General features: G+C 41.4%; 1 protein-coding gene and 1 long non-coding RNA gene across 3 annotated transcripts in view; both read left to right on the top strand.

Annotated features, from left to right (window-relative positions):
- Positions 1 to 4,367, top strand: part of HRH2 (histamine receptor H2) — a 44,372-nt gene extending 40,005 nt beyond the window's left edge. For both annotated transcript variants that reach the window (XM_020791206.3, XM_072989972.2), the window contains one exon: positions 2,760 to 4,367. In XM_020791206.3, coding sequence (XP_020646865.3) covers positions 2,760 to 2,964 — 205 coding nt within the window. In that variant the 3' untranslated portion in view covers positions 2,965 to 4,367. The remainder of the gene's footprint in view (positions 1 to 2,759) is intronic.
- A 3,863-nt stretch (positions 4,368 to 8,230) lies between these two features.
- LOC144586783 (uncharacterized) lies at positions 8,231 to 20,768 on the top strand. The gene is made up of 2 exons (XR_013541810.1): positions 8,231 to 13,301; positions 19,950 to 20,768. It is a non-coding gene; the product is annotated as an uncharacterized LOC144586783 (long non-coding RNA).
- The last annotated feature ends 2,302 nt before the right edge of the window (positions 20,769 to 23,070 follow it).

Below are 23,070 nucleotides of genomic sequence, written 5' to 3'. Positions count from 1 at the left end.
AATTCAACTCCAGTTAGTATTGCTAGAGAAACTGCGCCCTTGGTTTAGTCCTCTTATACCTGTCTCTGAAGATGTAAACTGCAGCCCAAAAATGAAAATTTGCAGCAAATGAAACTGGTTATTCCTTAACAGAATGCCACAAGGCTCTTGATTGTTTCTGCTTTTCATAGGCAGTGAGTTTTAGATTCCACCTTATTAGCTGTCTTGTAATTTTTAAGCCACAATTAAAGCGATCTTCTTCATGAATTTCGAGACTGGACAAAGAAGTGATTTTATTCCTTTTGTGAAGTAAATAGTGCAGGCACACCAGTTTCAGAATGCTTGTATCATGTAATGAGAATGAAACATGTGTAGACTCTGTAGTTTAGGAAGTCTTTACAATCCTCTCTCAAAAGCACTGAAGGCACCAAAAAAAGAATAGCAGCTCAACTGTAACAGAGCCAAAACATACAATTAAACACTATCAGCTTTCCTGAAGCACTCTCTAGACCTCCCATCACCCCTGTTCATTTACCGGGCTGGCTTGGAGAGAGGCAAGCTATAAAGCAGAGTGACATGATTTGACCTTTTAAAGCCATATTCTTCATGATTAGTCTGACTATCAGATTGTTCTTCAAAAGAACCCTTTGGGCATTATTTTAAAAGATAAGGGCGCGCCATGATGCTATCTATTCTCAGCTCAGACTTTCTAGGTAACATAGGATAGCTTCTGGGTTTGCACACACTCACATACTTACACATCCATACACAGACACCTGAGCCACAGAGATCTCTACACACACATCTCCCAACCCCTCTAATTTGGAATGGACTGGCAACTATAACTGGAATGGCCAGCCTTCTTTTCCTCCAAGCCTGTGTTTGGAGAAACACCTTCTCTGACAAAGGGAACATTGCCAATTCCTTTCTGAGGGAACCTCTAGAGCAGCCATTTTCTATGGGAGCCATATGGCCCCTGGGGGGCCCTGACACATTTAAAGGGAGCCACAGACTAGAAACAATTCTCCATACACCACCTTATAAGGTTTGTTATGCAACTTACACAATCCTGATTTGGCCTATATTTCTTTCATATTATATGGCCATGGCCAAAAATAGGTTGTAAATGGCTGCTCTCGAGGTTGTGGCAGCAGGCATCATTTGTTGCCTCCTAGCCAATGGTCTGGATGTAGCTTCTGGCATAGTTACTGTTGGATTTTCCCCAGCAGCTTGATTGTGGAGCACATCAGTGAGGAAAAGATGGGGGGGGGGGAGTAAACTATGCTTACCTCTGCGCTCCCTGAACTGGTAATGTGGGGCATTGGTATCTTGTAGGTGATCACCAGGAATACTGCTGGAGTAGTTATTGGGTCACTATGTTTGCTTTCTCTTCTGCCTTGATTGTTGTACTTTTGACTCTGTTGACTTCACATGAGATCAAGGCAGCAGGGTGCTTTCTTGATCCTGGAATAGTGACTGCTCGGTCTAGATGGGGGCCATAATTAAGGCCTACTCATCTGATCATTTTAAATAATGAAAGCATGGGCAAAAATGTACTTCTAATTCACAAATAAAGATATCTGTTCAACAGCAGCCTCTCTGTGACAGGACAGCTTGCAGAAATGTTCTTGAATTTTGTTTCCCTAGGTAGGTAAGGAGAGAGAGAGAGAGATCAATAAATATAAATAAGTATTTATAGAATACAATCTGTATTATTTAGAGATCCTTATAGCTACAAATACATAATATGTATAGAAAGCAAATATACATACACATTACTTTTGATCAGTGATCTTCAAGTTGCCTCACCACACAGGATTTTTTTTAATTACCCAGAAATCTTTTTCCTCTGTCTGATTTCCATTGTGGTGTAGTGGATAGAGAGATGGACTAGAACTCTGGTGAACAAAGTTTGAATCCCCACTCAGCCATGGAGACTCACTAGGGGAGTGGAACCATTCCTTAAATATCTCTCTTACCTTGAAAACTCTACTAGGGTTGCTATAAATTGGTTCTGACTTGACAGCACAGAACACACATGTAGTAGTAGAAACTTGTTGTTGTTTAGTCATTTAGTCATGTCCGACTCTTTGTGACCCCACAGAGCAGAGCACGCCAGGCCCTCCTGTCTTCCACAGCCTCCCAGAGTTGGGTCAAATTCATTTTGGTGGCTTCGATGACACTGTCCAATCATCTCATCCTCTATCGTCCCCTTCCTTTTCCCCTTCTAGTAGAAACTAGAATGTCCTTTTGTCTCTTCTGTCATCCCAGGGCAAATGTAGAGCTTTGTAAAGGTGTTTGTTGAACTAAAACTCCCAGAATTGCCCTGCCAGCATAGCTGGTGACATTGGCCTGAATTTTCTTCCCTACATATGCCAGCATAGCACAAGTGGCATAATTTTCAGAGGTGAATTGCCCCACATTTAAAAATAACTGTAAGAATTATCAACTGCATACAGAGTCATACAACTTAGAATGCAGATGATGATGTCTATAGTGATTGTTAACTTGGGGCAAATTGCCTTGAAAAGTTATACTATGTACATAGCTAGGTAATAAGAGTTTGGCCATTGATTCAATTATTCACTGTCCGCATTAAGCTTCTGGAAAGAAACTGAGTTTTGTTTTGTTGCTTTAAAAAAAAGAATCAAATGTAAAACTGACAGATTTGTCTACATTCAAGTTAAAAAAAGATTCTAATCATGAGGACACGCGGAAATTATTTAAAAATATGTTTTGATAGCAGAACTGAACAACTTCTATTTGTGTTTTCCTACTAGGATTCTGACTGCAGCGTATGATGCCTCCTCTCCCACTATCATGTCTTACTTTCAGAGCGTCTGGTTGGCCAAGGTCCTTCTAAGAGGGAAGCATGGACCCCAGTGTTTGAGGAGCCCCTGCCAAATGCACAGAAGACAAGGCAGCTCTCTGTACCCCATAAAACTTTTTATTGTGCCTTCTTCTGAGCCAGGACCTGCTTTCTGAGAAGTGGAATGACTCAAAGATGGCTCGAGAGGTGGAGCATCTGAAAGGGACACCACTGAACTCCTACTCTCCGGAAAGGCACACCATCTCCTCTCCTCAAGGTGGTTTGCTTACAGAGCTTGCTATGCAAGGACCAGGGTATTACTGTAATATTTTTGAGGTGTCATGTGCCCATACCTGCACAGCTGTATGGTGATAAATAGCTGTACGTTCCTTGATGTTTGTGCACCTGCACTTAGAAAGCAAAATCTTCAATCCAATGTCTTGTCAATTGGTCAGGACTTGTTTCATTGAAGAAATCAGAAGAAAAGCCAAGGCTGAAATACTGCCCATACCGGAGACTGTAGAATCCTATGTCTCCCATATAAGAACTCTGAGACAATCTAGGGCTCCATTTTGTTGCCAGGCTTATGCTAAAATGTTCCTGAAGATTCATTTTTAATATACATTCATTTTCTTCTCCCTTCTAGTTCAGTTCCCATAGGTGGTATTGGTTAATACCATGCCACACATAGGGCAAGCTACCAATGACAAGAATTTTGAACAGAAAAATTTCAGTGGGAGGAGGGAATTTGGAGGAAGTGGGGAAAAAGAAGGACACTTAATTTTGCTTCCTCTCATCATGATGAGGATACTGCATTATTGCACTGTTAGAGGAAAGGGCTAGGCCTATGCCCTGAAAATATTTCATTTACTGACAGTATTCAGCATTGAGCCATCTTGTATTTTCAGAATAGTTTGTGATTTCCAAAACATCTGATAACGAGCTTTGAACATTTCATACAATTTCGCTTTGATGATTAAACAATGTTTGGCTCCTAATGACTAAAATATTGGTTTTCAGTGTGTTTCACTTCAAAGGCAATACTGAACAAGAGAACATGAATTCATCTAGGAAAGATAGTGCTGAAAAATCTGAAATCGCATTGGCCAGAATCCTGTTGGTGTTCACGTAATGTTTACACAACCTGCCTCTGCTAATTGCAGCTAGTTGGCAAGGTGCTGAGATATATCTAAGTCACATGTCTTAACATGTGTCTAATTCTGTGATCCAGTGGTGCCCTGACACCTTGTCAATTAGCTGTACGATATAAGACTCTGGCCATTGTCCATCTATGCTCATTTATAGGAGAGCTCCTCCTTAATTACTAATAGTTTGAGCAATACTGGGGTATTTTTTTGGTCTCTACGCTTTTTTGTAAAAAAAAAAGTGCAAACTTGGGTGCTATCAATACAAATGCTATTTTCAAAGGCTAACTTTTTCCATGGATATTTTGAGCTCATTGTGAAACGAGCACCACAGATGGGATGAACAAGTCTGGAAGGAGTACGAATAATTGCAAGTCTAAAATGATTCTACATGCTATAAATTAAATAATTTGTTAATAAAAGTCTTCTCAATATGTGCAGAATGCAGTTTTCTTTCCCTGCTAAATAGACACAGTAATTCTTCAGGCTTTTGGAAATATACTCCAAAATTTTCAGTCCAGGGGACATGGCTCCACTGCAGGTCTCAAAGGAATTAGAGATCAAACGGGCCCTTACCATGCCCATATGAGCCCCTGTTCCTGGATGGGGTGGGCAGGTACATTTTATAGTCTACAAGCTCAATTATTGTCTTAGAAGGAGTTTGCCACTAGGTATCCATTTCCAGTATGTCCCTGTATTTTCCCTAATATATATTGGAATGCTAAGAAGCCTTGGAGGCAATAGACCCCTTGTCTACAGAAGATCAAATGAACTGCTACAGAAGATCAAATGAACAAAAGATCAAATGAACTCAAGTAGGAGTTACATTAAAACTAATATGGAGACATTCCACAGAACAAAGAACCAGAAAACAGGAAATGGTGCTAGATATTATGATTGTGACAGGATATGCCATAACAGTGGTGCCTCGCTAGACGATGATAATTTGTTCCACTGAAATAGCTGTTTAGCGAAATCATTGTCTAGCGAAAAGCATTTCCCCATTGTAATGCATTGAAACCTGTTTAATGTGTTCCAATGGGGAAGAATCGTCGTTGTCTAGCGAAGATCGACCATAGGAAAGCCGCTTTGCGAACCACCAATCAGCTGTTTAAATCGCTGTCTTGCGAAGCTTAGGTCCTGAAAACATCTGTTTGCGAGCGCGGAGGGAGCTGTCAAAATCGTCATCTAGCAAAAATCGGTTTGCGAAGCAGGGACCAAACATTGTCCAGCGAAATTCCCCCATAGGAATCACTGTTTTGCGAATCGCTATAACGATCGCAAAAAGCCAATGTCTAGCCAAAAAAACTGTCATGCGGGGTAGCTGTCTAGCGAGGCACCACTGTATAGAGAAGGAGTTTTCACATACTCTCTCACAAAAATATGTTATCTTGTCTTTGGATGACTAGAACAACTATTTATGTGTTGCTAAAAGGGAAAGAGAGGAAATACTGATGTGAACAAATTTTTCAGTTTTATTTTCTAGAACATTCAAATGTTTAAATGTCAAGCTCCTTCCCTCCCATTGATACGGAAATCTGTGGCTGTTCACACGCTCTCGTTAAAATGTACTGAATAAAACTCTCACTTATTTGCCCTGGTTAAATGTAGTAAAAACAGCTTTTAAAGATGAAGAACCTAGTAGAAAAACAGGGTGGCAACTTTGGCAACTTTCATTTGGTAGGACAAACATTGTTGAATATCTAGGGGTTTAAACTTAGGTTTTACTCATTTAAAGCACTCTGACAAATCTGCTTCTCACACACACACACACACACACACACACACAGAGAGAGAGAGAGAGAGACAGACATTTGGTAAGTTCTTACAGCGAGTGGAAAAGTTGCTTTTAAACTGTACACCTTTCTTAGTCTGAACAGTGAACATGCAAGGGGAAATTGGAAAACCATCTGTCAGATCTGCATTGATTTGGATTCTTCCATTGAGTAGGGGGTTGGATTGAATGGTCTTATGGGCCCCTTCCAAATCAATTATTCTATGATTACATGATTCTGGGAACTGAGATTTAAAAAATGTAATATTTGCCATCTCAACTTGTCATTGGAAAACAAACTGGGCGAAATTACCATGCAGCCTCAGGAGCTGTGGCATCAAAAAGACAGGACAAGAGATGGTACATGTTTTTATGCAATTTGCAAATGTTGATACTGTGTGTATAGATCAAATTAGGGAATAAAAGGAGTAAAGTGTATTTAAATAGAAACTCAGTACATTTCACGGTTGTAGGAAGAACAGTGACCAGCCATAAAGAAAACCAGTGTTACCTAGCTCTGATAAATGTATTCTTTTAAAATAGAAAAGTAAAGGGTTAGCTACATATTATAGGTAAGAACTTCTAACAAAGCCATAGCATAAATATGGATTAAAACAGGAAGCTAGCTGATGGGGAGAAATAAATGTGGATCAGAGAAGAAGCGGAAAGACGAGGAATGTTTTTCTCTTCTTCTGCTTGAAATTCCCTCAGTGGCTTTTCCATGGACAGCTGGGTTGTGTTTCTTGCTCCAGGACAAAGGATTAAGAATGGGCAGCTTTCAGATCTGGGATTTAGGAGCAAAGAACTGCAATAAAAAGCATAGCAGTGCCACCTACCTACCAGATGTGAGGTTTTTACTCTCTAAAAATAAAGTTGTGTTGCCCATAGGGGTCTTGTGCCTTATTTCTTACAAAATACAAACTCTCCACAATCAAGGAGACAAAAAAAAAAAAATCTCATAAGAGGTGAAGAGTGAAAGAGAGGATTCTGGTCCTTCATTTTCTAGAAAATGTGTTGTACATCTGTTGTTCCAATAAACCCAATTTTAAAAATGAGTTGCTATTCCAGACTTTAGATAGATGTGAGAAGGATTTGAGGGGTAGGACAATTGAGGTAAATGTTTATCCAATACTTATCTTCTGAAATTTTCTATGAGAGAGGTCCAAAGAGGTCTCTCATATAGCCATTGTAACTTTGATGTCTTAGCCCATCAGGATCCTATGGGCTTTCTGAATCTATCAGAATCTCTTTTTATTAGCACTTTCCACCAAGCACCTGCTGTGTATATAGCAAAATCCATATTCAAATAATATCAAAGATACCATGCTTTTTGTACATAGTTGTTTCAGAATGTGGAATGATTTTAAATTAAAACAATTGAGATAACAATTTAGACCAACAAGAAATAGGCCATTTTAAAAAAATGATTTAAATCACATTTTGCATTGATGCTGTTTCATATATCTGCTGAACACCAGTGAAAATCTCACCATCAAACCATGGCTTTATAATAAAATATCTTTACGATGGTGTGCTACTGCTCTGCAAGAGTGCACCAATATATATTGTGTAAGAGCACAATTCAACATTCCATAAGGCAACCAAAATACGAGGCATCACAAACAAAAAATTGTAACTTTGACATATTTGCACGTCGAAAAGCCCTGACAATTGCTTTGTGTTTTGGTGAGAACTGGCCAACTGATGAAAAAAGGAACAGCAGATTCTGGAATTTTTCCCGTGCATAGTGTCTTTTTGTGAATGGGTATGAGCAGGAGAAGGCATCCTGTAGGTCATCTTGACTGTGCCATTGGTGGTGTCAACATTCAGGCTGACCTTTGTTATGGTAAAGGTTGGCATCCTTTTTCATGTAAGCAACATGAGCACAATATCATACAACACATTGGACCATTTCTTGGTGGCTACACCAAGATCGTGGCTGCAGAAACACAATATCCCACATTCATAAATCAGGGGACTTCTGAATAATTAAAGCATTCTTACAATCAGCTCTTGCTTGTATTGATTGCACTGTACATATCTTGCATGTCATCTTTTTAAAAAAAATCTCTAAGAGAAATATTTCCTTATAGGATCTCTTATGACAGGTAAATGTGAGGTTAAAGATGGAAATATGGAAAGCTACACAGCAGACTGGTGGTGCTGGAGGAGGCTCTTGAGAATCCCCTGGACTGCAAGGAGAACAAACCTATCAGTTCTAAAGGAAATCAACCCTGAATGCTCACTGGAAGGACAGATCCTGAAGCTGAGGCTCCAGTACTTTGGCCATCTCATGAGAAGAAAAGAGTCCTTGGAAAAAACCTTGATGTTAGGAAGGTGTGATGGCAAGAGGAGAAGGGGACGACCGAGGATGAGATGGCTGGACAGTGTCTGCGAAGCAACCAACATGAACCTGACACAACTCCGGGAGGCAGTAGAAGACAGGAGGGCCTGGCGTGCTCTGGTCCATGGGGTCACGAAGAGTCGGACACGACTAAACGACTAAACACACACACACAGCAGACAATTTTGTCTTCTTTCTCATTCTTTTATTTTCTTATCTTTTTAAAAAATTCCCTTTTAACTTAAATTTTACACTTCTGATCTAGATGGAGAAAACATGCCATCTGCTCCACCCATGGAAACAGCTCACTGGTTAGCATAGCATGGACATGCATTAATGGACACTTTCAACAGGCCTCATCATATAAAAGCCTGATGTTGACATTTACTGTATTTTTCGCTCCATAAGACGCACCTTTCCATAAGACGCACCATTTTTTAGAAGAAGAAAACAGGAAAATATAATCTGTTTTCTTTGCTCCATAAGACGCACAGACTTTCCACCCCCTGTTTTGTGGGGGGAAAGTGTGTCTTATGGTGCGAAAAATACAGTATGTATGCCCTGTTAATCAAAGGTATCATCTGAACTATACTGAAGCAGTGTATGAGCTCTTTTCCATAGTTTTCTACTACCCAGTGTTTTCATGAGACTGGGTTGGACAATCCATGTGGGCCCCTCCCACCTGTTCATTATCCCCAGTCCTTGGCAGAATGAAAGAGAGATTCTAAGATGGAACAATCTATATGATTGGTCCTGGCTGTGTGTTATGATACCCTGCCTTTACATATTTCAGTAGCTGTAGGAGGAAGTTACTTTTTGAACAACAACTCATTGGAAAACCAACTTTTTAAAACTCTGCCCAAGAGAAGCTGAAAGTCAAATGCAGGGCTGGATATGTGGAATAAGGGAAGACAAGTGCCTGACAAGGCAAGACAAACTACATTGTAATCTCCATGATTTGAGTTGCTCAGATTGCTAGTCTGAGCAAAGAGGAAGGAAGAGTTTTATAGTGCCTGATGTTTCCCCATTGGGCTGCCTGGTTACATGACCACTTTCAGGATACGGTTTCAGCACACAGAATTCAGTCCAACACTGCAGCATACAAGGCATTCCCCTTTTATGGCAAATAAGCTTAGCTGGTTGAAAGGCTAGAATACAGGTGATGCTAGAAGTATGTCACTGAAGGCTGAGCATCTGAAGCTTTGGTTTATGATCTACACACCCCTTGATAACACACACTACTTCTGTGATGCCTAATGATCACCTAGACCAGCTGTCATACTGAAATATGAACACTGGACAGTCAAGACATACACATTGGAAATGAGGCAAAGATAGATCATATCCTTCTTTCATTTCAGTAACCACCCTGGCAGTCAATATGGATGACATTTCCAGTGCCATGTGAGCTGCAAAATCTGACTTGACTAATATTATGATGCAGTGCATGCTTCCACACACCATAATTCACCTATTAAATCACCAGCAGAGTTTTATTGGGTCATCACCAAGTCAGAGACCTGCTGGCTTCCCTATGCACTGAGGATCATGCCTGATGCTGTAAGAAAATTCAAAGTGTAGTACAAAGGATCAGTTGTATCATAGCATTATTCCATCAACCCTTTAGCAAATAGGTACAGATGAACCTAAACACTCCAGTGAAGTTTCTTATCATTCTTGCCTGAGGAAAATCATCCTTGCTCCACCCTCACCCTATCAAAAAAGAAGAAAGATAATGAAAAGCTTGCTACCTAAGATAACAATTAGAGGATAATCTAATTGCAAAAATAATTGCAACTGAAGTGTCTGATTACCATAAAAAGCAAAGAGGAACCACTTGCAATGCTTCCACGAGTTTTGCAAATTCATCAACGCAGATCTAGGTCTTGGTTTGGGGGTTTTAAACATTATTATTATTAGATGATAGCCCCGGGGGGATGAAAAGATTTGTTAATTAAGGTCTTGGAGAACTCCCAGTTCTGAAATGTTCGCTTCTAATTTCCATACTAACAAGCTTGCAAATTTGAGGCAGCATGATGGGAGTGCCACAACCTCTGCACAGGAGCTATTGGTGCTTCCACTGGACAAGATAACAGATACAAGTTGCTGTTCCCACTGCATTGACTTCAGGAGTATGGGTGTGGTAGTCCCCAAAAGTGAGGCCAATCCCTCTCCTGAGTGAAAGACATGCCTATCTCACTACAGCTACCACATCTTCTTGTGGCTTCTGCTCCTAAGCTTTCTCCTTTCCCACAACTCTTCTTGGTTGACACATACACATGCAAGGGAAACGATGCAAGGGGAAAGGATGAATATAGAGGCTTTTTCTCCGAACAAGGAATTTCAGAATTCTTGTATCATAAGAGGAAGGAGAGTAAGAACAGATTGGGGCAGGGTTGTGGGAAGGGGCACGAAAGCCCTGAAGGAGAAATTATCATTCTGCATTGTGTCAGTCACAATAAATTATCCAGCCCCTTTGAGAACTGTTTATCTGCAGGATGTTTCTCATAGCAGGGTTTCTATCAAATCCTACAGCTACCCCACCTGATTGCACCTTCAACCACTTGCCCATAGTACTCAGTAATTTTTGTTGCTGTTCAATAATGTCCTGCTTTATAATCATCACCATCATAAAAATAATATTAAAACATCTTGAAAAAACAGAAACAAAGGATGGACATAAGAAATGATAATTTGAAGATAAATTAAACAGCTGGAATAACAAACAATTGCAAGGACAACATCTGAGAAGTATTGATGGAAAACGTGGTAACAACTCAACTTGGGCATAGCTAAAACTGGAACCATCAAAAAAGAAATCAAAGGTTTGATCTTTGCTGCACAAGAACAAGCACTCCATGTTAATGTCATGAAAGCTAAAATTCAAGGAATTAGTGTGAATGGCAAATGTTGACTCTGCCGAGAAAAAAATGAAACTGTGTCATGCCTCATCTCTGAATGCCCGAAGTAAGGTTACAAAGCAAGGCACAATAGAGTAGCACAATCAATACATTGGTCCTTATGTAAAAAATATCATCTGCCAGCATCCAAGAATCCATGGGAACATCGAGTAGAGAAAGTGTCAAAAAATGATTAAGTCAAGATCTTGTAGGACTTTCAGATTCAAACAGGCGGAGACCTTGGGCATAATACACCAGACATGGTAATAATAGAACGACGCAATGTCTGGATCATTGACATTCTAATTCCCGGGGGTGCCAGATAAGAATGGGAAGAATGAACAAAACACAGAAATATGGCAATAATAATAACTCACTTGTGGGTAAAACACATTTCAATTTTCCCGATAGTTGTCAGGGCATCGGGAACAACTGCATGGAATTTTATAAAATATTATAATTAGCTGCAAATCTGTAAATTACACTATCAGAACTGCAAAAAATTGGCAATATTAGGAATAGCATACATGCAGTATTACACCAATATTTAACTATACTTAGGATTTTGGTTAAAACTTGTATCTGCTATATACAGTAATACCAATCAATGTTTTACTGATGTTTGTTTTTTTACCATGTTTGATATTTCCAGATATTTTTATAATAATTTATTTATTTATTTATTTATTTATTTATTTATTTATTTATTTATTTATTTATTTATTTATTTATTTATTTATTTATTCAATTTTTACCCCGCCCCTCTAGACAACGTCTACTCGGGGTGGCTTACAAAAATTAAAACACATTAAAACAATATAGAAAAATAACTTGCATAATGCAATTATTATAATTAATATTATCCAAGATGGCAACATTAAGAACCGGAAAAAAGGGGGGGAAAAGAACTTAGGTGACTGGGGGGAAGGCCTGTCTGAATAACCAAGTTTTTAGTTGGTTTTTGAACACACCCAGCGAGGGTGCCAGCCGAATTTCAGTGGGGAGTGTGTTCCACAGCCGAGGGGCGACCGCCGAGAAGGCCCGGTTTCTTGTTTTCTCCTTCCGGGCCTCCCTCGGCGTCAGTCCCCTCAGCCGTCCCTGCTGGCTATGTCGGGTGATTCGGGTAGATCTGGGCGGGAGCAGGCGATCTGCCAAATATTGAGGTCCCAAACCGTTTAGGGCTTTATATGTAATCATTAATACTTTGAAGTCAATGCGGAAACGAATAGGTAACCACTGCAGCACAGCCAGAGTGGGGGAGATGTGCTGATATTTTCTCACCCCACTAATAAGCCTGGCTGCTGCATTCTGGACCATCTGGAGTTTCCACATGAGCCTCAAAGGCAGCCCCACGTAGAGTCCCTATAATAATCTTAAAACTGCAGAGCTGGAAGAGTCCCTATGGATCACTGAATTCAGCCCCCTGTCAAGGAGGGACAGTGAGAAATCAAACTCCCAACCTCTGGCTCTGCAGCCAGAGACCTAAACCTTTCTGCTGTATCCAGTGGTAAAATAAATAAATAAATAAAGAGGAAGGGTCAGAAAATTAAAATGAGTCCTTGAAGTCCATGACCACAGTACTTGATGCATATGTCACAGGTCTGATGAACCTCTCATGAAAGCTGATGTCATAATAAATTTGTAAGATTCTACAAGATTATTTGCTGTCAGAGAGAGAGAGAGAATGAGAGATTCTAATCCCAGAGAAACCATATATGTCCTGCATTAATTTGCAAAGTGTTAAATGGCTCCATCTGTAATTTTAATAACCCGCTTGCAAATGCTGTTATTAGGCTTCATAAAATATGGGCAGTAAAGTGCTATAAATAAAAAAGAAAAACACAGAAGCATCAAGCCAAAGCAAATGTTGATGGGCGGCAATGAGCGCATAGAGCCACAAGGGGTCAGGCATACGAAAGGAAAATCCATCTTTGAAAACTCAGCCTCTCATGAATTCTGTTGTCTCATGGCTGTTAAAGTTTGGGGCTAGTTGCCTTCTCAGGGGAAATTCAAATATTTAGTGCTTATAGCCCTGCCCTGCTTTTGTCAGCCTTTCCAAGGTTAATCCAGAAGCATGGTGGGCGCGTTTTGCCTCTGTTCTAACAGCCCATCAGCCTGTGGTGATGCAGAAAAAACGGGAAGAGAGCACTCCTGTAAACAGAGTGAGGAAGAACCATCATAAAACACACTGAATGTAAGGGGGTGAGAGAGCCTCCTACGTGGGGAGGGAACATAGAAAAATGCAGAGAGGCCTGTAAATCATAGAAACAATGATGGGCAAGACAAGAAATGTGTGCTCCTGCAGAGAGAGATGTCAGAATGATAAAGGGAACCAAAATAAAGAGAAGTGGTAAGTGAGAAACGGGTTTTCAGAAAGGTCTGTGTGGTGTTAAAACTGAGTTACTGGGGGTGCAGATCAGTGGGTGGGATGTGAAGCATGAAACGAGGAAGACAGCCAGCGTGTGGGATGTATGGAGCACAATGAGAGAAGAGAGTGCTAACGAGTGGAGAACAGGAACCAGGGAAGGTTAGAGAAGTGTTCAGGAAAAGCAATGGTGGGGAGGAGAGGGAGAAAAAAGACCTAAAGTGGAAAGGGTTACTAGAAAATTGTAATATACAAAATTTCAGATTCTTTATTGTGGTTGACAGAGCACCTTGAGTGAATGTAAAATACAGAAGTGAGCCTCCAGGTAGCTTGATTTGTTCACCCTTTGTTTGAGGAAAGCAAAAGAAGAGGCAGAGGACAACTGGAGAACAATTGCCACTTTTTACTTATATATTGCCCTGGAAAGCCCAACAGAAATCATTTCTCCGATCTTTATGATCACTGAAGCCTTTCTCCTAAAGGAAGCAACAGCCTGGGCTTCTCAAGGAGGAGCTGACCAGATATGGCAGAACAAGGGCACCAGAATCAGATGGGCTAGAAACCAACCTATGCGTCAACATCTGACTGGGTCCATGAAATTGCAGCTCCTCCACATTGGGATCTCTGGCCTAATATCTGCAGAGAGGCTTCAACAAATGAACAAACAAACAGAGAGGGATAGAAAAGAAGAGAGATCAAATCTGGAAGGAAAGTGGAAGGAAGAGTGAGAGGGAGATCCAAAATTAAATCCTTTCTTTTTGAGACCTTTCACCCCCTCAAGGGAAGTGCAGACCCATGGAGGTGTGATCATCTTCCCACTGACATCAGTGTCTTCAACATCCACTTCTCAGTCACGGTTATTCTAAAATCCTGAGTTTATTCACTGATTCCAGCAAAGAATTACTTCTACCTCAGGAGCAAATTTTTAAGTAGTCTCCTGATTTAAACAAGAGATGAAAATGAGCTGATTCACCTTGTTCTTTTTTTAAAAAAATATCTCTTATCAGTGAGAAGTGAGCCAACCAAGGTCTTTAAAAATATTTAAATAACAATACGGTGATTCATTACAAAACCTTCTATATGTGGACTGGAGGTGATGCGGGAACACCAATGTTTCAGCAAACAGAAATCCTAGATTATGTTATTTTGCAGCTTCTAATAGGGTAGCCAGCGACTTTCCAGTGGTCCAAAGAAGAAGCAATGACTCAGTGGGATTAACAATTGTGTTGATGTTCAGCAGTTGATTCAACAAATCTATCCTCTAGCTGAGAGTGGCAATTAGAAAGTGGCCAATATCTCACACATTAACAAGGAAGAATGTGACCTGTTGCCTTGTCCAGTCTAACTGCTAATTTTTGATAAATAACAAGGCCTCACTTGCCTTTTTTTTTAATCATTAGACCTCTCTTGGACCAAACAGCCCTTCTGATATATTGCCTTCAAGAAGAGAATTGTTCTGTGGCAGGCCTTGGTGTCTTTCATAAGAGAGGGCATGTTGCCACATCAGCTTCTAATCCACTGTTAATTGTTCTATAAAGTCATCAGTATCATGCTAGCTGATTTTTCTGAGCTTGTTGTCTATCTTTCTGTCTGTGTAAATCTGTACATGTGTGTACCTTATTGGGCTGACATGGCAAACATGTTGGCTGCACAGCCTAACCTGGAATCCTTTTTCTTATGAAATGAAGGTCATCATTGAATGGTTGGGTGCAGTGCCACAGACCACATCTCACTTCCCTGGCTGCTTAACGCTTTCCACAATAAATGGTGGAAATGGGTTGGCCCTCTTTGCCCTGAAGGTCAGTCCATTTCCAGTGCCAGTGAGAACTGCAGTTGATAATTTACTATGGCTTGGGCTCCTTTGGCCATTGTAACTGCCTACTGAGCTGCTTAAGAGAATCTTTCAGCAAAACGCTTAAAATATATGCACCCAACAACTATGCCCTGTTCTAACCAGCAGGCAAAATTGCATTGCTGGAAGTCGTATTTTTTTCTCTCTCTCTCTCTAAGTGGATTCATTGCATGGAAGATTAGCACAGCCACCATATCTCCTGAGGGGCCAGCAAGCACACTGCAAACCCAGCCAGGAGGAAGAAGGAAAAGAGGGAGAGGGGTTTTAATCTAGGATGTCGCTGCCTGTGGAAAATCAATTGGATGAGGGAGGTTGGCTGGCTTGCCTGAGGGCAATTGCATCTCCCAAGCTTCCCTGCATGCTCCTTGAGTATTGCCACTGGAGATACAAAGTGAGCAGCAACACAGTTGTCAACAGAGGCTGGATTAAAGGGAATGGTTCTCCACTAGCGGGGTGATAATTCCTTGCATAATGAAGTGGAAAGATTGCTAATGACATTGATTCACAGCTGTGGAGAAGGAGCACAGGCATCCCTTACACACACACACACACACACACACACACACACACACACACACACACACACACACACACACACACACACACACACACACACACACACACAAACACTTATTGTTTTCCATGTGCCAGAATTATTGCTGCATGGGGAGAAGAAGGAATAAATATTTGAAATATTTTTACTACCATTCATATTTTTTAAAAAAGAACCCCACAATTGCTTCGCGTTTGGGTAAGAAGTGGTTAATTGATGAAAAAAAGGAGCCAGCTTCTGGGATTTTCCTTCGCATGGTGTCACCTTGTGAATGGTAGTGAGTACAAGAGGTTATCCTGTAGACTAAACTGCTGCCATTGGTATTGTCAACAAAATTTCCCTGAGAGCTCCACAATGGGATCTATTTATTATTTCCTGCCAAGAGTGAAATAAACCATAGTTACACCATTGACTGGGTAAATGATTCAATAATGGCCATGTGTCGTGTGACAGGAAATTTCTACAACAATCTAACAGGGATATAACTAAGGAACATTTGCCTCATCTGATCGTGCCCAGAGACAGGTTCATGATGAAGAAGAGTACACTGGCTGGTTGCTAATCATGGTGGCTCTGTATTACCTCTGCTCTTCTGGCCACTGAACCTTAGAAAGTGTATTGCAGAGCTTGAAAAAACAGCCTTTCCAGCCATGCATAGTTAACCATGGATATCTTTTACTTCAAGTTGCAGGCTAGCATAGGACTCTGGAAATCTGAGTTCAAATCTCTGCTGAGCGATTGAAATGCTCTGGAGGAATGTGGCAGTGATAAACCAATCTTGAAACATCTCACATACCTTGAAAACCCTACTAGGGGGTGTCACCATAAATCAGAAATATATATATATATATATTTGCTGGAGAATGTGAGAGGAAGGATGCTCAGAGTGCCAGTCTGGATAGGTCTGAACCAGCACAGATCTCATGCTTTTCTGTTGTCTTGAGGTACATCTTGTGTCTGTTGTCAGTCTTTATTGCTCAGAGCAGGGACAAAGAGGAAGAATGGCCTCTGTTAGCCTGTCATCCATTCAAGAAAGTGTCAACAGCCAAAGAAATCACCAGACATCAGGAAGGTTTCACCCAAGAGAATAAGACAGTTCCTGGACTGTAAAGCTTCATCTTCACAACAGGAATGTATCCGTCTGACACTGGGTAGCGAGTGGCTTCCAATGGACTCTTTAGTTCATGTCTTGATTCAAAAAGAGCTGGAGACGCCTGGAGGGAAGAACGTGTACGAACCAAGTGAGCAGCTGGCAAAATAAGACAAGACAAATGCAAACAGCTTCTTGCAGGACGTGTTGCCTAAGTACCATGTCGTGTCTAGAACCCACACAGGCTGTCTGTTGAGCATTCTGACTCTCCCAGACCCTGTCAGTGAGCAGGAAAATAATATGAGGTGACAACTGGTACATTTACCAGGGTCACTGTAATGTCAGACAAGAACGTCATGATGTTCTTGTGTAACAGGGAACCTTGACAATGCAGTCCAGCCTAGCAGTGCCAGAGATCAGCAAGTAAAGAGCTTACTAAACTGTAACACTCACTGTTGGTGCAGCAGAAATTCACAACAAAGATCAAGTTAGAAAACCTTCTAGTTTTTAGCTTTGGGATGACATTTCTTTCTATTTGTAAATCCAGTCTTTGTATTTTGGTGCATTTCTCAAAGATGCATGGCTTCTAAACCAAATACTTGAAGTCCTAATGCCAGAATGTCAGTAGCTTGAATATTTGAAGATTAAGGTTTTTAAAGTATAGATTTGATGTGTTTAATGTATTAGATCTATATTCTAGATTTGTCCCCCCCAAAAAATGGCTAACAATAAAGCAAATAAAAACAAATGCAATTAAATGACATTAAACTTATTTTAAAAAATTAAAAATATAAAAAGCAATTAAATAAAAGTCATGAAACAAGAGAATACTCAAGTAAATATTTTCTCATTGAGACACCATAAATGATTTGAAATGGTCATGAAAAGACATTGTCTAAGTACACTTGGTTCTACTTTCTGGGAAATCCAAATTCAGGCAGGCGTCTAACAACTGAACTAGGTAACTGTAAGTTAGAGGCCTGCCTGAATTTAGATTTTTCAGAATCTTGAACTAAGTGTATTTTGAATTATGTCTCTTCATGACCATTTCAAATCATTTATGGTGTCTCAACAATTGAGAATGAGTTTACTACTACTTTTTATAAATGTTGACAGCAGAACTTACTACACATCTCCCTTCAACAATACAGGGATTGGGGGCACATGCCCCCCCACCCCATGTAGTTCAAAAACTGTGTTTAACTCTGATGCCTCCCCCCCCAAAAAAAACTTAACTAGAAAGTATAAACAGTTGATTAACACACAAACACACACACAATGAAAATGGAGACACTATTCCGCCGCCCCCCCCCCCAGCAACAGACCAGCACACTGCTGTGACCTTCCCCAATCAACTTCCTGGAGAAGAACAACAATGCTGTATGTATGTATGTATGTATGTATGTATGTATGTATGTATGTAGGTAGGTAGGTAGGTAGGTAGGTAGGTAGGTAGGTAGGTAGGTAGGTAGGTAGGTAGGTAGGTAGGTAGGTAGGTAGGTAGGTAGGTAGGTAGGTAGGTAGGTAGGTAGGTAAAAACCTGTGTATAGCTAAAACCTGTGTATAGCTGAAACCTGTACAATACAAAAGAGGAGTGTATATAGATCAGCATTTCTGTCTAGATTTCTCTACCACCACACATTTTTCAAATGTCACCTTTGGTTCTTTGGAATTACGTAATGCTCTGTTCTTCCCCCCCCCCCCCCAAAATAAAAATTATGTCAAGTTGCAATGGTCTAGGGTCAGCCAAACAGAAGCAAAGAAATGGCTGCTCTATCCAGAGTCTGAGCTCCAGATAAGGTAAGGTCTGAAACTCATATATACTAAAGCTGCTAAAGAACCTAAATCTTGTTAATATTAAGGAGTAAACTCACTTAGACACAATAGACCTTCTTTGTGATTTAAAGAAGTAACAGATTGCATTGGAAGGCACCTGAGATCCATAGATCAGGGGTTCACAACAGGTGGCTCTCCAGGTGTCATTGGCTCACAGTTCTGATGACCCATAGTGTACACAGCAATGTGATCAGATGATGAGAATGGTGAAAGGCCAGAAGCAGCACATAACATTCTTGGATGTGCCTTGGTTCTTCTTTTTTTAACCAGCTCTCTTCATTAATGCTGATTTGGCAGATTGATTTCACAATCTTTTCCTGGACAGAGCAAGATTTCAACAGAAATAAAAGGAGTCCAAATGATATTTGTAAGCAGCTGAAGGAAAAACTCTTGTCCTTCTGTCACCACTAGCGAAGAAGAAGCTGCCTTAGTATGATGTATCCCTTAGCTTCATAACATGATTGATTGTTTCTTACAGTAGACTGGGGGCAGCCAGCTGCAACTCTTAGGAGGCCAAATGTTCTCCTGTTAGTGCTGTCAGTAAAAAAATGTTAACCAACATAGTTGCAGACAAAAAAGATGGGCCATAGTACTTTATCTGCTTCCTGAGATCCCTTTTTCCAGATGTGGCAAAAAAATTCATTCATTCATTCATTTAACTTGTTTACTGCACTACTCTGAGTGGTTTACAATAAAGGCACACATCTTCGAAATAAAATGATATACTGTACTAAGAACAATCTAACAATCTAACCGCATAAGCAATGGGACAGGAGGCACCAGAGCAATGATGGAAATTAAAAAATGAAAATGAAAGTAAGAATAGCCGGACGGAGATGTACAATCAACTCAGCTCAGCTAGGGTCAGAGTATTCCCTGGAAATCCATGTCTTCAGTTGCCTCTTGGAATATCAACAGGGAGCAGGCCAGGCAAAGCTTCTCCTGGAGCTGGTTCCACAAGGTTGGAGCCACCACAAAAGAGTCCCTGCCTCTTGTAGATAACTTATGAGCCTCCCTCGGAGTGGCCACCCAGAGGTTCCTCAACTATGATGATATGGTGGGTCGGGCAGAGGCATTCCAACAAGTAATGTGGGTCCAAACTGTGAAAAGCATATCATACAAACCGTATACAATATGTATAATAGCTGGTCAAAAGCAGAGGATGGAAATGTGTTGGCTGTTTGGTTGGTTTTGAGGGGCTTGTACTACAGGGCTCGTATGGTCTGATGAGTTTAAGACTTGCAGTCCTAATCCGTAACTGCCCCATTTTTGCTCTTTAACCTTTGTGTGTTCTCTTTACAGCCAATCATCTCTGACTCCCACATGTCTTCTGGAAATCACTTTGCCCTTCTGCCTTCCTCTCAAACCTGCCTGTTCCCTGAAGTCATGTGACAACCATTATAATAATTTTAACTGTTATGCCACCTTGAACATACTGATCTCAGCTGATTTTGGAAGCTAAACAGAACCACCCTTGATCCATACTTGGATGGGAGACCACTTGAGAACACCAGGCACTGTATTGGGAAGACACTATGACTGAGTAGCAGAGCACCTGCTTTGCACGTGGAAGCCGCTAAGTTCAATCTCCGCCATCTCCAGGCAGAGCTAGGCAGAATCCTAGCAGAAATGCAGGAAAGGCGAGCTGCTACCAGTCAGAGTTGACAGGACTGAGCTGAACTAGATGGGCCTATGACATATGTATAAGGCAACTTCCTAACTGAGCAGCTGAAGCTGTCACCAAGCCAAACAGACCTTCAACTGTTTTTACCACAAAATAGCACTTCCTCCCGAGTGAGTCAATCCTACGCAGAACACCTCCATGGACTGGCATTCAGTTTGCTTGATAATACAAAGGAAGGCAACATTTGCAAGGCATTCAGCACTGTTGTAATTCACAACAAAGCTGTCTACTTCCGGTTCCCTTGGGCACCTGCCACAAACAGTCAACACAGGCATGAAGCCATCTAGTACATTTCTGAAGGCCAAGAGAAGGTGGGGAGAGGGGAGTCTTCTTCTTCTTTTCTCTCCTGCCCGTCTTGTATTCCAATCAATTCCCTCTTCTTCCTTTGTCTCTCCAGCAGTCATTGCTTTGATTAAAAACCCTAAAACCAAACCAAATGCTATTTGTCAGGGAGATGGATGTCAGTACCTGCCAGAGGGAATGCTTTCAAATTCAGCTTCTATGTTCTGTCCCCTGCCCGTCTCCCAACAGGAAAACATGTACTGAAGTATTTACATTTTGAAACTTCAGTGCTTATAAATAAAATACGGAATACCTTGTGTGGAGGAGGAGTGGCCCATGGTCTGAATTGGGGGGGGGGGGGGGGAGCAACTGAGGATGTGATCAGATGGAGAAATTGATCACAATTTAGGCTTCATGTGAAGTGGTCTGATGCAATCTCATAAGATGACCAGGGAAACATGCTCCAGCCTGACCCAATATGGTCCCAAACGAGAACTTTTCAATCCAACTGTGAGGGTACTATTTGAGGGGGGGGGGACTGAAGCAATTCCCCAAAACACAGAAGGATTGCTCTGAAGGAGCTCCCTCCCTGCAAAGTGACCCTTTTCCAGTGTAATCAGGCTTATGCCTTTGCAGCTACCTAATCGCATCCTGAGTGAGTGCTTTGGTAGCCCCATCCTGTAGAAAACCCTATCCAAGATAGTGGTACCTGGTAGTGACACACTGCCAGCCTTCCAATGTTTAATCAAGACATACTTCTTTTCATAGGCATATAGACATAAGTTATTGCCTAACTCTTAATGTAGTTGTGTGTGTGCACACGCTGATGCACCAGAAGAGTATTTAAGGTTTTCCTAATTATTGTGAACAAATACTGTTATTACCATATTACTTGAACAGTATGTTTTTCTTCTATGCATTTACATCTTTTTAGTGTGTTATATTCCTTATGGTCTATGTTGAAGTGACAGAAGGGAGCCCTCCAGTGACATGGGCCAGGGTGGTGGGCACATATCCAGCTGAGTCGGTGGCAGGCGAGGGCTGGCTGGAGTGCCCACTCTGCCTGCTGGCCCAGCCCCCCTCGGCCTTCCTGAATCTCCTGCCCTGCAGCCACCTCTCCTGCCAGGCCTGCCTGGAGCAGTACCTGCAGCTGGTGATCAGCAAGAGCCGTGTGCCAGTGGCTTGCCCACACTGCTCGGCCCTGCTCCATCTGGCCGACCTCTCCCAGTTGCTGCCTGAGGTGGCGGCTGCCCTCTGCGACAAGTACAAGGAGTACCTGCTGCGGCACGTATTGGTGACTGACCTGGGCACTCACTGGTGCCCCACACCAGACTGCAGCATGATGATCTATGCACCCAGGTAGGTGGGGCTTGTTAGCCTTGGAAGGCATCCCATCTAGAAGGAGGAAAATTCCAATTTCAAACCTCCACTGCCTTGTGGCTATATCCAGTGATGGAAAAGGCCTCAGGAGTAAACCTTGAGGCAAAATCTGGAGACACAGTCCTGGAGGCAGTTTGTAATGTTCTGGAAACTCCTGCAACATCGCTGGAGCCACTATTTGAGTCACATGGAGAGGGGTGATTTTCTGCTTGGGTAACAGTCTATCCTCCATACTATTTGGAGGCCTAGTGCTCTGGAAAGGACATTCCATCTTCGCATACAGCGTTGAAACAACATGAGAAGTAGCAGTTACCAGTTATAAGTCTTTGCTCTATTGGCATAGAGATGGGGACGAATCACCATTTTATTTATTTATTTATTTATTTATTTATTTATTTATTTATTTATTTATTTATTTATTTATTTATTTGATTTATACCCCGCCCATCTGGTATATTTATACCACTATGAGCGGCTAACAACAAAAAATATACAATTATAATAGAGTAAAACCTAAACATCGATTACTAACAAAACATACCAAAAATCGTAAATGAAAGATAGATAAAGAAGGGAAAATTAAATTAAGTTAGATTAAATGCTGGCAGGAGGGAAGGCCTGGACATAAAGCCATGTTTTTAGTTGGATTTTAAATGTACCCAGCGTAGGGGCCGCGCGAATCTCAGGAGGGAGACTGTTCCAAAGGCAGGGAGCCACCGCCGAGAAGGCCCGATTTCGCGTCTTTTCCCTTCGGGCCTCCCTCGGGGTCAGGCTCCTCAGCCTCACCTCCTGGCTCGCGCGGGTGGTGCAGGTAGATCTTGGTGGGAGAAGGCGTTCCGCCAAGTATCGAGGTCCCAAACCGTTTAGGGCCTTATAAGTGAGCATTAAAACTTTGACATCAAGACGGAAACGGATGGGCAGCCAATGCAGTCTAGCCAGAATAGGAGAAATGTGATGGTGTTTTCTCCCTCCAGTAAGGAGTCTGGCTGCTGCGTTCTGCACCTTCTGAAGTTTCCGTATCGGCCTCAAAGGCAGCCCCACGTACAGCACGTTGCAGTGATCTAATCTTGAGATTAC

This window comes from Pogona vitticeps, chromosome 2 (assembly GCF_051106095.1).
Source record: "Pogona vitticeps strain Pit_001003342236 chromosome 2, PviZW2.1, whole genome shotgun sequence".
In the NCBI taxonomy this organism is placed as follows: Eukaryota; Metazoa; Chordata; class Lepidosauria; order Squamata; family Agamidae; genus Pogona; species Pogona vitticeps.
Note: the sequence above shows the minus strand (reverse complement) of the source record. Positions and strands in the feature narration are given on the sequence as shown.